The 15,604-nt window shown below is 48.8% G+C and overlaps 1 protein-coding gene across 5 annotated transcripts in view; it reads right to left on the bottom strand.

The window, feature by feature from the left end:
• Positions 1 to 15,604, bottom strand: part of Sh3gl2 (SH3 domain containing GRB2 like 2, endophilin A1) — a 156,682-nt gene that overhangs the window by 3,563 nt on the left and 137,515 nt on the right. For all 5 annotated transcript variants that reach the window (XM_033757654.1, XM_033757655.1, XM_033757656.1 and 2 more), the window contains 4 exons: positions 6,513 to 6,656; positions 5,606 to 5,739; positions 3,880 to 4,038; positions 1,724 to 1,827 (listed from right to left, as the gene is read on the bottom strand). In XM_033757654.1, the coding sequence (XP_033613545.1) occupies positions 1,724 to 1,827; positions 3,880 to 4,038; positions 5,606 to 5,739; positions 6,513 to 6,656 (541 nt within the window). The remainder of the gene's footprint in view (positions 1 to 1,723; positions 1,828 to 3,879; positions 4,039 to 5,605; positions 5,740 to 6,512; positions 6,657 to 15,604) is intronic.

Below are 15,604 nucleotides of genomic sequence, written 5' to 3' on the forward strand. Positions count from 1 at the left end.
TTTGGGGGAAGACAGCTGTGTTTGTGTTTGTGTAGGAAAGAAGGGCGTGGTTCTGCTTGTCACCTGGCATGGAATGGAAACAACATGTTTCCATATGCTTTTGTTGCAAACGCAACCATCAGCAAACCGAAGCGCCATTACTGTGCATCTTTAGTGTTTTCAGGGGCATGGCTTTGAATCTTCCTAGAGGCTTCGATGTTAGACCTATCTCCACAAGAGTGCAAGGAAGGAAATTACACCATCAAAGCACCAGTCACACAAGGCTGAGGAGGAGACTGAGGCCGCTCAGCTGAGAACAATGCAAACAGGTGACTTCCTAATGCTGCGGCGTAAAACACTGGAGTCTTCCCTGTGCTCTAGCCGCAGACCATCTCTGAACATCTCAGGCGGCTAAGACCTGAGAGAAAGGCTGCCGGGAGACCCTGGGAAGAATTTGTGTTCAGCATAATCATATGGCTTTATCTGCCTACGTAACACATACAGACTCTCGTGAGACTGACTCAGTATTCTTTAAATTTACAACAGTGCAAAGGTACAGACATCAATGGAAACTACATTAAATTCTGATCTTTTCCTCCTTTAGCAGCTCACAGCCCAAGCCATGTGTGTGGTTCACACTTGAAATCCGACACTCCTGGAGGCTGGTAGGAAGATCACAATTTTGAACCCAGCCTGGGGAACTTAGTGAGACCCTTCTGGAAATAAAATCCAACAATGGCTGGGGATCAGCAGGCTCTATGTTCAATTCCTATTACAAAAAAAAAAAGGCGGGGGGAGAGGGAGAGACAGAGAAAGTGAGAGAAGAAGGAATGAAAGAAGGGATGGAGGAAGGCAGGGAGGGAGGAAGGGAGGGAAAGAAAAGAAAAGATATAAGGAAAGAAAGGAAGGAAAGAAGGAGAGCGAGCTGGATCGAGCTGTCACCTGCAGCCCCTAAAGCACGCACTCCCAGCACTGTCACTGCCCTAGGCAGTGGCATCAAAGCCACAAACCTGCCGGCCACGCATTCGCAAGGGTAAGTGGCGAGTATTCCACAGTGCACTGTGTTGCTAACTCGTGCTGCTCTATACACTAGGTAGACTGAATGCTTTTGTGATTCTGGGTTTGCTAAGAGCACAACCCCGCTGTCCGCTGGTCGGGGAACGTCTGTATTGCAGTTCAGGGTGGCTGCACACAGCTGAGCTCCTCAGAGCCCCGTTCACACAGAACACCGCTATGACTTGCAGTGGGACACACCCAAGGGGCGGGACAGACAGACACCTGAGAAGGCTCTTTCTCACAGTGGATGACTACTGTTCAAAGAAACACAAAGTGTGCAAAGCTCTTCTTCAGGTTTTCAAGCAGCTTATGCTTGACTGTGAACCCCAGATGCACATGTATGTAAGACCCTGGCAAGCCACTTCCCTCCCTGGGCTTCTGTCCTCTCCTCCGCCAGTTAGGCTAAGAAGGCTTAGTCTATGCAGTGCCTTAAGGCTCTGCATCCGGTCCTCACACAGAACCGGGCTTCACCGTCACCGGCAGCATCTCGCCATCCCAACCACGACGGCCAGTGCAGAGTCCAGGGCACAGTCGCTCATACACCCAAGGCCAGGTTCCAGAGAATGCGGCAAAGTAAAGCTCAAGACAAAATGAAAGCAACGCATAAGTTGTCTATGGGACCAGCAGGGATTCTGGCAGAAGTTTCTCTGCAGACGCGCGAGTGTGAGTTGCAGGGACTGCCACCTACCTCTCCTCCAGTCGGACAGTGACCTGCTGCAGGATCTGCACCGCCTGCTTGTGGTACTCCAGCTGGGCCTGCACAAGCGCGGAGAGCTGGCTCACCTGCTCAATCTGCACATGGGAGGAGGATCACGCCCGTTAGCAGGGTACCCTCCCGAAGCAGCTACGACTTCCCCACACATCCGACGTGCTGTGCCCAGCGCACACCCAACTCTAGACAGTGCTAAGGACTGTGCCGCGAGCCTGGCTAAGGCAGATGCTTCTGCAGGCTCCAACTAATTAAGCACAAGAAAGCATCCTCATGCTTGCAACCACGCAGAGCGACAATGTTAGAAAGAATCCTCATGAAGATCACATAACTCATATTAAACAGTCTCGTGCTTAGCTATGCTCTTCTGATAGGATGTGGCTTTTATTAAGTTCCCATAGGAAAAGGACATGCTGCTGGAATGACTTTTTTGTTCCCTCTGCTTTTCGTGGTCAGTTAATGTAGTGCTATGAATAAAAATGTGGCTACTGACTTTCTCACATCAGGCACCAGGGGAGTCAGGATGGTGTGCGATGGAAACCCTGTGTGTTCTCCGAGCCTCGTCTGCAATGCAGAGAGGCTAGATCAGATTACATCTTGAGTTCGCTCCAGTTCTAACATTCTAAGCATCTTAGTTATTTCTGTTCTGTGCGATCCAGCTGAGTAGTAGCTCCTTGATTTTGCCCTGTACGTCTGAGGGTAGGCTGAGATCCTGGGCTTGCCAGGTATTCCTCCAGCAGAGTAATTAGGTGGCTAAAGACAGTTTTATGTAAACACAGATGTACACCTTCCATGGTGGTGGGAAAGACCAGCCAGGATCAGAGCAGGTAAGTCAAGAGCTGGTTCATTTTAGGGATCAATTTGACTGGACCAAGGGACACCCAGATCAGCTAGCAAAACTATTTCTGGTTATCTAGGAAGGTGTTTCCAGAAGGCCAGCATCCAAATCATTGGCTCTGCCGGGGTGGTACTGGGGCCTGAACCTAGATCTTGCTAAGTTGGCCTCAAACTTGTGATCCTCTGGAATTGCAGGTGTGTGCCCACACCCAGCAGAATCAGAGGATGGAGGAGGAGGAGCTGCCCCACCCGGGGAGGGTAAGCACCCTCCAGTCAGCTGAGGCCTTGCCCTCCTCGCTCTCTCCCCACCCTCCCCCGAGGCTGGACCCTCATCACCTCCTGCCCTGGCATCAGCTCCCGGCTCTCCACATTCAGCCTTCACTGCAGGACTTGCACCCCTGGCTGGGCCTCTGCACCGGGCTGCACCAGACATCAGCTTCTTTGCTCTGCCAGTTAGGCAGCATCTGGGGGCCTGCTCAGCCTCCACACTCCCAGGAGTTCATCTCCCCGATATGTCCCCCTCCTGTGTCCATATTCACACCGGTGCCCTACAGCTCTTGTCTCTCCGTGAGCCCTGACTAAAGGAGTCCTGAGCACATAAAGTATCTGCCAACATCTCAGCGGAAGCTGATCAGCAACCGACGGAGGTGTAGGCAGAGGGGGAGGAGGACAGGAAAGCTGGCTCCCCAGGTCTTACTGTGTGAGGGGAATAAGAATGAAGAGATGTCCTAGTGGTTTGGAAGCTAAAAGAACTCAACAGACTGTAAAGTCTAAAACCATGAATACTCATTGAGTACTCTGGAGACACAGGTGTAGTTTTTGAAGCACCTTATCTAAGCCCTACATGTATTTCCTACGCTAATCTTAATAAAATTTACTTTTTCAAAGAAAATGTCAGCTTCACTTCCAAATACAGAACATCTTAGCCTAGGCTGGACACTCGATTCTGAGTGGACTTTGGTTGGTATTCAGTCAGTAGGATCTGTACTTCCACAGTGTTTTTAGTGGAGTAATGAGTTTACAGCCAGACCATCACAAACATTCTTATCTTTGCACTAGTGGTAGTACACCAACACTCATTAGAAGACAAAAATCTATCTGATCAGACTATAAGGATGAAGGAAAACTTTCCCATCTCGCAAACTACTTTATCACTTAAAATTATTTAAAAGAAATCACCACCTATGTGTTCCTATCATAAAGTATCATCAGATATTAATATTTAGCGACGTATTTTAAAACATTATTTTTGTGCTCCCATGGTACAGTTAAATGTAAAGGCCTTAGAAGTCACTCACATCCATCTCCAAGAGGTTAAACATGCTTGACTCTGCGATCTCTTTAGACTCATCAAACTTCTCCAGAGCCTGGCGAAGCTCTTCATCTGGAATCTTGCCCTGTCGTTTCTTCTTGTAATCAAAGTCCAGGCGCCGACCTTCCAGCTTCTTCAGATGATGCTGAAAGAGTCAAGGGCAAGGATGTGCTGCAAAGGACTTGTGGAAACGTCTCTTGCAGCTCACTTGTCCATCACGCCGTTAGCCTCGGGAATAAGACAGGGTGTGCTTTAAAACAGCACATCATCGGAGAAATGAAGACGTGCATCAGGGAGGCAAACACTTCCAAAGACTAAGCATGGGGAAACATCTTCCAAAAAGTTAAGCGCAAGAAAGAAACTGTGGGAGTTATCAGTGACCTTTATTTTATGGCTTTGCCAGACCAAAGCTGAGCTGGACGACGCCTTCCCCTGCCAATGGTAAGAAGGGAACACATGTGCATACTAAACACACCGAAAGCACACACTCACAGAGCCTGCATCCTCATCTTCAGGGGAAAATGCCTTTCCTGAAGTAAAAGGAGAAGCAATGGATACTTGTTTTTTGACTCTTGCAGTCTATAAGAATCACTTACTTAAGTTGTTCACTAAGTTATTAAGAATAAGAATTCCTCACCACCCAAACTGAAATATACAGGGCCAAGCCTTGGGACTGCTGATTCCCTCTACCTCCCCCAACAAGTCTAGACCATTAGACTTGGTCTAATAGTCCACGCTGAGCCCCAATCCCCTGGTGGAGCCCCAGGAAGGGTCCCCAGCCTCTGCCCATCGTCTCCAGTAGCCAGTAGTTTCCCAAAGTCAAAAAACATTGTTTCCCTGAGAGCCGTGGTCTTCCCCTGCTAATGGGGGTGTGGGGTGGATTGTCCCTTGCTCCTGGGCACATGGAGTGAAAGGAAAGGAGAAGAAAACAGCTGGGGGTGACAAAGAGCCAAAAGGGAAGAGAGGACGAACACTATCCTGGCCATTCCCCAGCTCTTCATCCCCTCGTCCAAAATGAACATCTCTTTCAGAGGGAACACCCAAAACACTGGAACCTTTGGCTGGCTGCAGAGTAGGGTGCTGGGCCAGAGCTATATTTTAGATTTACAGCGAGTCTCCCACTCACCAAGTGCCAATTTCAGCTAGGATGACGAGAATCTGAGTTGAACGTGGTGGGGCACTTCCCAGCCAGCAAAGTCAAGTTCAGGCAAATTCAACAAATTTTGTTGAATAAATGAATGAGCAAATATCACACATCCAGTTAGAGACAACGTCAGCCGAACTTCATGCATCACAACAGCTCAACTTTTCCGTATTTAGAAAGAGGGTAGTTGGCTGTTCTTCCTCGATCTCAGCAATCATTATGAAAATACAAATTTAAGGGTGATATAGTAACTATTTATTTAAGCTACCAAATAGCACCATGAGCACTCAGGGTGTGGCACCAGCCCAGCCGCCACTCTAATGAACAGAATTGCCCATCTGCATGGAAAGGCCACGGCCTCTGCAGCTTCTTCCGAAGTCCACGCAGCACCCCGCGAGGCAAAGGCACTCAGTGGGCTGTGGGGCTGCCCTTCTGGGGCTCCTGGTCTTTCTCGACCCAGGTGCCCACTGCCATCATTGCAACCTAAGCCAGAGCCGCTTTCTCCAGCTCAGGAGCGCTGCGTGCTCGCTCTGGGCTGCCGGCTTTGCAGGGTGTCTGCTGCACACACCTGAATCTCTCTCAGATCTTTGTCGTGCAGGTTCTGAAGGGGGTCGATGAAGTTCTGCTTCACTTCCATGTCCAGTGAGTCCTTCACCTCTGACAGCTCCCTCATGGCCTCCCCCACGTCCCCGAGTGCTGGACCTGGAGGGAGACGATAAAGCTCTGGTGCCTTCGAGCCAAAGACAGGCAGCATCTGAGATACTAGGGCCTTTGCAGATGGAGTCACAGGGAGGGGTGCTCAGCACCCCAGAGAATGGTTCTTCCCACATACCCACCTCCTTCTGGGGACCAGACTCGGTGTCCTCCTAAGAAGGGATGTCCTCACTATCCTTTAAAACTAATTTGATGGGCTCCCTGCCCTCCCTCGTAAGAACCAGCTTCCCCTAACACAAGGCCGGTTTCAGTTCAATGTGTTTAGCAGAAGCAAATACCAGGAAGAAACAGCAGGGTTCAAACAAGGAGACAATCAGCTCTTGAGACCTTCTGGCACTAGGGGATGGAGCTAGAAGACACCCAGTGTGGGGCTGCGCATCAGAGGAGAGGGGGTGACGGACAAACACGGCTCACAGCAGCATGGAACCAGGTGCCACGTACAAGTGAGCTAGGATGGGAGGAAAGCCAGGCGGCAGGGTTGCAATAGTGACTGCTCCTTCTGCCTCAAACCCTCTTCCTGCCATCAGAGGGTGCTGAGGAACCAGGGTACCAGCCAAAGCCGGCGTAGGGAAAAAAAGAAACTAACAGAAATCATCTTAAAAATAATGAAGCAACTGTAAAAGCAACGGTGGGCCCACATGTGTAAGATCCCAACGTGTAAGGTACAGACAGCTTCACCAGGCCCCCGACAGAGCTTCCTCCCCACCCTCCAGTCCCGGCGACGCCCACAGATCCGTCGTGGGCGCCCCGGCCTTCCTCACCAAAATTGCAGTCCTCTCCGAGCTCCCTGCCGAACTTGAGCATGGCCTCCGCCAGCAGCGCCTCCGCCTGCGGGTAGCCAGGCCCCTTCTCCTGGCCACGGATTTTTGACATGGTGTTGATCATGCTGAGCTTAGCTCTGGAGGCTGAGGGCAGAGAAAGAGCAGGCTGTCAATGCGGGCACCGGATCCAGCGGGAACAGGCTGGGCTGAGGCCCGCTCAACTAGGGAGCAACCACACCTTCTTGGTCTTCCCTCTCCTCCCCCTGTAAGATGTGGACACGGTATATACGGCCACCCTAAAGCCTTTCCCACCCGCCCTGAGTCGGAGGAGAAACTGAAAGAGAAGCGAGCTGTTTTCCGAGGGACAGGCACCGCGTCCCCGTCCTTCCCCACCCTCGCTGACCCTGGCGGTGCCATTGGCAGGTGGCTGGGTGGCTCCTAGGAGATGGTTTGGCAAACTCCTAAATTTCGTGCTGACCTCTAAGTCTTACTGTAGTTTTGTGTCCCCTTCTACGAGTCCATGGATTTAAGTCAGAAATCAATAGTAAACTTGCAGCGGCTTGTGCCATGCTCCTACACCATAAAAAAAATGGAGCTACTTTCAAAGTTATTTCTCAACTACGATTGTGACCATAAACAGATCCAAGAACAAAAACAGCATGATCATCACAAAGTTTTAGCTCCTTCTCTCGAACACAACTGCATCTGTAACTTAGTTTTGTGCCTCAAAGGTAGCACTTCAATTTCTTTTTTGCATTTATTGATTGACTGATTGTACCTGGGACCAAACTCAGAACTGTGCACTTGCAAGGCAGGCACAGTGCCACTGAGCTAAATCCCTGGCCCTTGCTTTAATTTTCACAAGAGAAGATGCCACAAAGCAGTGGCAGTTCAGTAGAAGAAATGGCTCTCTCAACAGACAAGGGCCATCGCTGACTGGAGGCGGGATGCCTGGGTTCCTGTGTCCATCACAAGTCCTGGCTGAGCCAGGGCTCCATCTACACGAAGACCCCCCAGAGCCACAGCAAAAGGCAGTTCCAGCCCTCAGTGACTGAAATTTAATCTTGAATATACAGCTCAAACAGGCTTTTAAACTATGGGCCTCAAAAGCTTAGCTCAGAGATAAGGAGAGAGGCCTCTCCCCCCGGACCCCGCCTCACCCGGAGGAGGTTACCATGAGCAAGTTCATTTATGGTCTCAGGGTCTGCTCAGTTTATAAGGACTAAGGCTAAAGGCTATTTTAGCAGCAATGGGAATGAAGTCTATGTGCCCAGGGCCGTGGGGCAGGATGAGATCCACAGAAAGGCAGTGCTGTGCGGCCTGGGGGATGCAGCCCTGCCAAGGACTCCTGGAGGGAATGACCATCTGCTGTGTATCAGCTGGGCTAACAGCACTGGCAAAGCTGGTGGTGCCAGCACAAATCTAAAATTCATTTTTTACTTCGTTTTTCACAGAAAAGTGAATTGAACATGTTACATTTTAAAATTAAAAATGTCTCTCATAATCATCCTATTTGTGTGTGCGTGTGGGGGGGGTACTAAGGACTGAACCCACGGAACACACAAATCTTTAACTCTTTATTTTTTATTTTGAGACAGGGTCTTGCTAAGTTTCCCAGGCTGCCCTTGAACTAGCAGTCGTCCTGCCTCAGCCTCCCAGAACACTGGGATTATAGGTGTGCACCACCACACCCTGTGATAATTGCACAAGTATGAGGAGACACCATCATTTCCTGTGTCAGCCATATCTGAGATCCAGGAAACACCGACCCATCCTCAGAGCACTCAGAGCACAGATCACTGAAGAGTCAGACAGGCAGTGAAAGAGTCGCGAAAAAGAACATCACAGCTATCGTGGGCCCGTGGAAAAAATACAAACAGTACATATATAAATAAGCAAACATCAGGAGATAAGAAGTGACAGAAGAGGGCTGGGGATTTAGCTCAGTGGAGCAGCCGCCTGCCTTGCAAACGCAAGGTCCCAAGTTTGATTCCTGGTACCAAAAATAAATAAATAAATAGAAGTGACAGAAGGACAGAGTGAAAAAAAGGAAAGTACGCGGGGGAAAAAAATCCTAATGGGCTCACACATGGTGATTTGCCCTCCAAATAATGTTTTGACAGCATTTTACATCCTAAAAAATACTCCTTTCATGAAAGCTGGCTGTTGATCTGTGCTTATATTTTTGTTCTGTGAAGAATGGACTTTTAAAGCATTCTTAAACAGTGTAATGCATTGTGGCTGACTTTCAAATTCCTCATTTTGAATGTCATTCAGGTAAAAAGAACTGTATCCCTCTATAAATTATTTAACATTTTGGATATTTACATCTTCGTGAGAAAGCAGAAGAAAGCCAAATTCCATTAGTTTATCTATTTCTTCTAGTAATCTAAATAACCTATTCATTCACATATTTGAAGAGACCAATGTTTAAATTCATTATTTTCATTAAGCCTGGGTTAGTGAAACTTCTTTGCTCTTGAAAAAATATAATTAGTTCTCTGCAATACTTGTCTGTAAATATTAAGACAATTGTTTTGGAATGATTTTGTAAAGAAGTACTTTAAGAAAACAAGAGTGGCCTGAAAAATACAAATATAAGACATTCAAATTCCTTAATATGATCTCAGCCTAAATGGTTTCTTCCCATTGTACATGACTGTGGAGCAGTCCCGTCTTCCGTAAGGACCCACTTGCTCTCCATGCCACATTTTTCTTCACGGGGCTTTTACTGTCACATACACACTGTTATAATGTCTGACTATGCCCTACTCCTCTTTCCCACCAACACTACCCTAAATTGGTTTACTGAAGAAATAGCCTCCCAGTAAGAATCTTCCCCTGGTGCATGTGTCAAGGCTTGTGTCTAGATGTCCCCTCAAAGCCTCATGTGGTCGTAGGTCACAGGGCTTTGCCAGCAGTGGCTGGATCTAGTGTGTGATGCTGGGATTGAGCCTCCTGGTTGGTTTAACACCGCCCTAATCCCCCGTGGTCCGGGTAAAATAGAAGGAGCAGAACAATACTGTCAAGTCCCCTTGTTCTTTGTTGCCTTCAGTCTGCCATAAACTGCTGCCCCTCTGCCATGTGCTGTCCAGCCTTGGAGCCAGCTGAGTATGGACTGAAGCCCCTACCAAGTCTGAGGCAAATAAACTCTCTCCTTTCAGCTCTGGGTGTTGGGTATTTTCTCTCAGCAACAAGAAAAGCAACTAAGAATTTGGTACCAGGTGTGGTTCAAGAGCCTTTGGAACTGGCTTGTGGGAAGGGGGAGAGTTAGGAAAGATTCGGAGCTGCCGACTGAAGAGGTACGGCTGGAACGCCGTAGGCCGTTCTGCGTGGGAGATTCTGCTGAGAGCTCAGAAGAGCAGAAAGCCAGTGAAGACCAGGCCTGGGGGCATTCTGCTGGGAAGAAGGACTGCACTGGCTGATGGACTCCAAACAGTGTGTGTTATGCATTGGCAGGAGGTTTGTCTGCATTTTGCTCATGTCCAGAGAATGCCTGAGACTGAAGTTAAGGGTGGCAGACTAATAATGGTAGAAGAAATGTCAAGGTTAATGTTGAAGAAGTGGCTTGGCTGCAATTGGGAGATTTTAGGCAGATTTATGTTGAAAATCAAGAGCAAAGAGCCCAGTAGAATGATTTAAAACATTCTGAGTTTGTCCAGAAAGGAAGCCGCAGTAAAGCTGCAGTTACAAAGATAAAGCAGAGCAGATACTGACTGCTGACAGGGGACAGGAGAGTAGAAAAGGTAGCCCGAGGGCATCACAAGAAGCAGCAGGACTCCAGCCTTTGCAGCCTCATAATTGCAAAAGTGAGACTGCGCTCGAGAAGACAACCTGAGCGCACCATGTTCCAGAATGCCGGCGGCCTCGGGATTTGGTTCACAGGCACTGGAGCCCTACAGCAAAGGGAGGAGGAAGCCTGGCTGCTGCTCCAGCTGCAGACTTCAGGAGCTGTGGGGTCAGGAAGGCTCCACCCAGACTTCAGAAGGAGGCCTGGGAGGCCGGCAGTGCCCCTGAGAGGGCCGTGTGTGAAGCTGACCGGAAGCCAAAGTCCGGAGAAGAAGTAGGACCCGGAAGTAGGACTTCTGGATCATGGGAGGAAAGCCACAAGGAGGGAGCAGAGCCGGCCCCAGAGAGAAGCCTTGTGGGCTACAGCCACAGGCAGTGCCATAGGGACGGAGCCACCCAAGCCCTTGGAGCTCACAACTTGTCACGGACCGCCGGGGATGCTGGACACGGAACCGCAGGACTCAGTGTTTGCCCTGCTGGATTCTGGACTTGATTCGATCCCATCCCTCTCTGTCCCCGTGTTTAACCTTTGGAATGGAAATGTCTGTCTTACACCACTGAATGTCAGAAGTGTTTAATTTTATTTTCATTTATTAGGGGCTTGCAGCTATGAACTTGCCTCTAAATCTCAGAGGAGACTTTGAACCTGAACTTTTTGGCAATGCGGAAACTGTTAGGGCTCTGGCAACTCATGGAGATGCACTAAATGCCTTTTGCGTAACAGAATGCACACGAGTCTTTAGGGGCTAGAGGCAGAATGTTACAGTTTGGATCCAGATGTCCCCACAAAGCGTCGGGCAGTCATAGGTGATTTTTCAGAGGTGGCTGAATCTAGAGTGTGTGATGCTGGGATTAGGCTGTGTGGTTACTAAACCAGTGCACTGATTGGTCTGACCCCGCCCTAATCTTGTAGTCTGCATAAAGTAAAAGGGGCAAGGAGACGTGTTAAGGTCTCTTGTGGCTTTTTCTATCTTTTGCATGGGAAGAACTGTTCTCCTCTGTGATGCCCCTCTGCCACGTGCTGATCTACCTTGCAGCCACCCAGGTGTGGACGGGAGCCTTACAGACTGTAAATAAGCCTTCCCCTTTTAACTTTGGGTGTCGAGTATTTTGTCTTAGCAGTGAAAAGTAACCATGACACGGTGAGAGCAGGACTCTGACGGGCTGACCTGTTTCTCCCAGTGAGAACCAGCATAAAGATACACACAGGAAATGTCCAGATGTCTCCCGAAGGCACACAGAAATTAGTACTATCCTGGAAAAGACAAGCAATGGCAGCGGTTTGTACAGACAAACAGCTCGCATGCTTGGTGCAGTGGCTGAAAACCTTCTGAAGCTTAACAAAGAAATTGTTTCTTTGGTTGAAAAATGAGTGACCACTAAATAGGGTTTTGGGGGTACTGGGGACTGATTCTCAGACCCCCTGAGCTTCGGATTCTACCGTTGATAGGATTGATGGGTGGGCCGGGTCCCTGAGGGGTCACATGGTGAGGGCTTGGGCCCCCACTGGCACCACCGAGAGCTGGCAGAGCCTTTGGGAGCTGGGGATGAGCTCCCAAGACTACCGTGTGGACAGCGCCTCTCTCCGCCCCAGTTTGGGAGCCACCATTTGCTCCTGCACACGCTGCCATCCACTCCCTTGACAGAGGCAAACGCAGGGCCCACCCAGTCTTGGACCCCAAGGGTCCAGATGCTGAGCTCAATAAACCTCTGTCCTTCACAAGGGACCTGTGCCAAGCCTTTCACCACTGCCAGAGCTGTCCACACTTCCCGTTCGTCTCCCAGAGAACCAGTGCAGGTTTGGACCAGTGGCGGAGGACTGAAGGCTGTTCTCTGGGGAGTCAGCTGCAGTGAGAGACAAGGGCCGGAGACTCCCTTCCCTGGAAGCCCTCGACGCTACACCCCCAGCCGCTTACCAGGAAGGAGGCTGCTCCCATCCACACTCACGCAGCTGCTCTGTCCCACTGCTAAGTGGACAGCCACAGTCACCGGGTACAAATGTGAGGATGGGACAAATGGCTATCGTTTAATATTCACAGGTATCTAAGCTATCTTATCCACAAAATAAATTTAAAATAACTTCGAAACTTTAAATTTAAATAAAACATAAATTTTGAAAACCAATAAGAGATGATACAAAGGTCAGTCTTTCCATAAAAAGTAGAAAAAAAACCTTAAAAACAAAATAAATAACTGAATAAAATAAGAAAGTACAAAATTGTTGAGTAGTCCAGGGGATCCAGTAGCTGAATAACCAACTTTCCAGAAAGAACGAATGTAGAAATGGAAGGGAAAGAAAAACACTTTGTAAATTCAGAACATCTTCCTGAACTAATGAATAACGCTTCCAGGATAAAAAGGTCCACTGAATGCCCAGCACAGTGCATCAAGAGGGCCACTCTGGGGATGACCAATATGAAATTTCAGAACATGAAAACAAAGGAAGCTCCCAAAACCTTTCAGAGAGGAAAAGACAGGTTACATACAAAATAGCAAGAATGAGAAGGCCATGAGCGTGAAAAACGCATAGCAACAGAGACAAACTTTCTAAAGAACCAGCGAAGCATGACTGCAAATTGCTTAGCAAAAATAATCCAATATATTTAACCAACCAGGTACAAAGATAGAACAGCGGCATTCCCAAACACTCCAGGGAGGTCTCAAGTCTGTTTCTTTTACAAGAAAATTGAAGAAGAAGTCTTCTAAATATAAGCATACATCAAGAAAGGGGTAGATGTGCAAGGTATAAAACAGGGATCAGACATAAGCAAACAGTAGAGGGAACCCCTAGGATGACAGCAAAGGTGGACCTGAGGCCTTCCTGGTGTACGAGGCACCGAGGACAACCACAGCGGACACGGCCCATCATCCCAGGCATGTAGATCTGTGGGCTGCAAGCCGCCCTGGCTCAGCCGATGACTCCCGATGCATGGGGCTCCCCACATCCCCAGCGGGCTCCAGGTGCTGTGCCCACCACTGTACCCTGCTTTCTAAGACACCTTTTCTTCTCTGCTCCCCACAGGGCCTCCCGGAATCACCTCCCAGATGTGCTCACATCCATGGTCCATACCTGCTTCTGGGGTGCCCAATTTAGGGGAACAGCCAACCCCGAGCACCTGACATATTTAAATGTGCTAATAAGAAACTCATATATGTTCCAGAGAGTTTGGGAAAGAATTAGTGCAACACACACACACACACACACACACACACACACAAATTGCGAAAATGAGAAAACTGTCTTAGTCACCTCCCTGTCACTGGGACAGAACAGTTGACTCTGCAACCTGAAGGAGGAGCGGTTTGCTTTTGCTCACACTTTCAGAAGTTTCAGTCCATGTTTAGCAGGCTCAAACACAGAGGCAGCACCGTGGAAGGGCCGGCGTGGAGCCCAGCAGCACACGTCGCGGCAGCAGGACGCAGCGGGGAAGGAAGATGCACCCTCCTGTGCCGCGCTCCCAATGACGATGACTGCTCTACCCAGGCTGCTCATTAAGGTCAGTAGGAAGGTGGTGGTGGTCCCTCTGGGAGCCACTCCTATGAATGCCCGAGTCCTCTACGGGACTCTGCTGGTCTACACAAGTCATGGTGGATCTTCTGGAGCTTGCAATGACCACAAACAGCCTGCCGCGGCACGTATGCTGTAGCACATGTGCCGTGGGTTCGCCCCCAGTGGTCTAAACCATAACAGAGACAAAATCAATTCCAGGAACACAAAGAGGCATACAAGAAAGAAAATACCATGATGTTATATCCCATGTCTCAGATTCCTACACAGTTTCCATGGACATACAAATGAAAATACTGAAAAACAACTGAACAAAAATGATGCTATAGATATACTTGGAAAATCAGATGACAGAAATATGTGGAAAAATGAGAAGATAGAAAGAAACAAAAAATTATGATTTTCAAGGCATGCTACTGGCACAAAAACAGATGTGGGATCATTGGGACAGAATAGAGGATACAGGAGCAACGCACACACATTCAGTTATTTGATCTTTGACAAAGGGGCCAAAACATACATTGGAGTAAAACACCCTGATCAACAGTGCTGGAAAAACTGGCTATCTGTTAGCAGAAGGTTGGAACTGGACCTGTATCTGCCACTGTGTACTAAATTAAAATAAAAATAGACCAAATATCAAAATATTGCCAGAAATATTAAGACAGAAACACTGAACCTACTGGAAGATCAAGGGGGGTGTAGGCAAGAGCTTTCCGAGCAGATCTGAGAAATAGGCTCAGCCTCTGGATTCCAGGACCAGATAATCGATGTCGCTGAGGTAAGGCAGGATGTGGTCCACACCGTGGATCAAGTATAATGTGCTTGCGTCACAGAGGAGAGGATAGTAACTCCATCTACAGCAGCACGGCAACGAAATCGCTGCCACGTGAGCTGGGCTTCCCGTAAACAGAACTGCAAAGGCAGTGGGCTGGGAATGGCCCACGGGGAGCATCTGGAGAGCATGCGGACAGCACATGCAGCAGACACAGCAGGTGCTCCCAGGACGCCGAACCCCTGGGGCTCTCAGACACTGCTGGTGAGACACACTAGGAACATTCTGACAGTAACCGCAATACTGACTAAGTCTGAACAGACACACACTCGACGACCCTGTAATTCCACCTCCAGGTAGATGTCCAGTAGAAGTTTATACTAATAATATACACGAAAACGTGCTACTCAAGAGCTGAAAAATAGAAACACCGAAATGTTTACTGTGGCAAAATGGAGAAATAAACTGTGTTATCTGCACAAAGGAATGACAGGCAGCAGTGAGAATGAAAGAAATACAATGTCACACCACAACAGAGCGCTGGATGCACAGAAGGATCCAGACCATAAGAGTATGTGTTGAATGATGCCATTTAAGTAAACTTTCACAGCAGACCTGAGTGTACCGTGATGGTGGTCAGGGCCACTGGCATCTGGAAGGAGGTCTCTAGTATCCTGATGGTGTCAGTTTCTTGAATGAGGTGCTTCTTTCTCCTCAGCAGTGTCAGTTGTACTAGGACACTGAGCGATACATTTAGGATCTGTGCACTATTTTTTGCATGTTATGGGTCCATTTAAACATTCTGATACCCGCACCCCACTCCCAGAGATTTTGACAGAAAGTGGTCTACACATCAGCAGTTGTTAAAGTCCCCTAGGTCTGTGGTGCAAGCCCGGGGAACATGGGCTGCAGTGGGCTGTTCGTATCACTGAAGCTCTGTAAGGTTCACCAGCACCACCTGAGGTGCTTCTAACAAGCAGCCAAGGCCCCGAGCCATGGCATTCAGCTCTCGGGACTGAA

This window comes from Fukomys damarensis, unplaced genomic scaffold, assembly GCF_012274545.1.
Source record: "Fukomys damarensis isolate Sample0158 unplaced genomic scaffold, DMR_v1.0_HiC HiC_scaffold_31, whole genome shotgun sequence".
Taxonomy (NCBI): domain Eukaryota; kingdom Metazoa; phylum Chordata; class Mammalia; order Rodentia; family Bathyergidae; genus Fukomys; species Fukomys damarensis.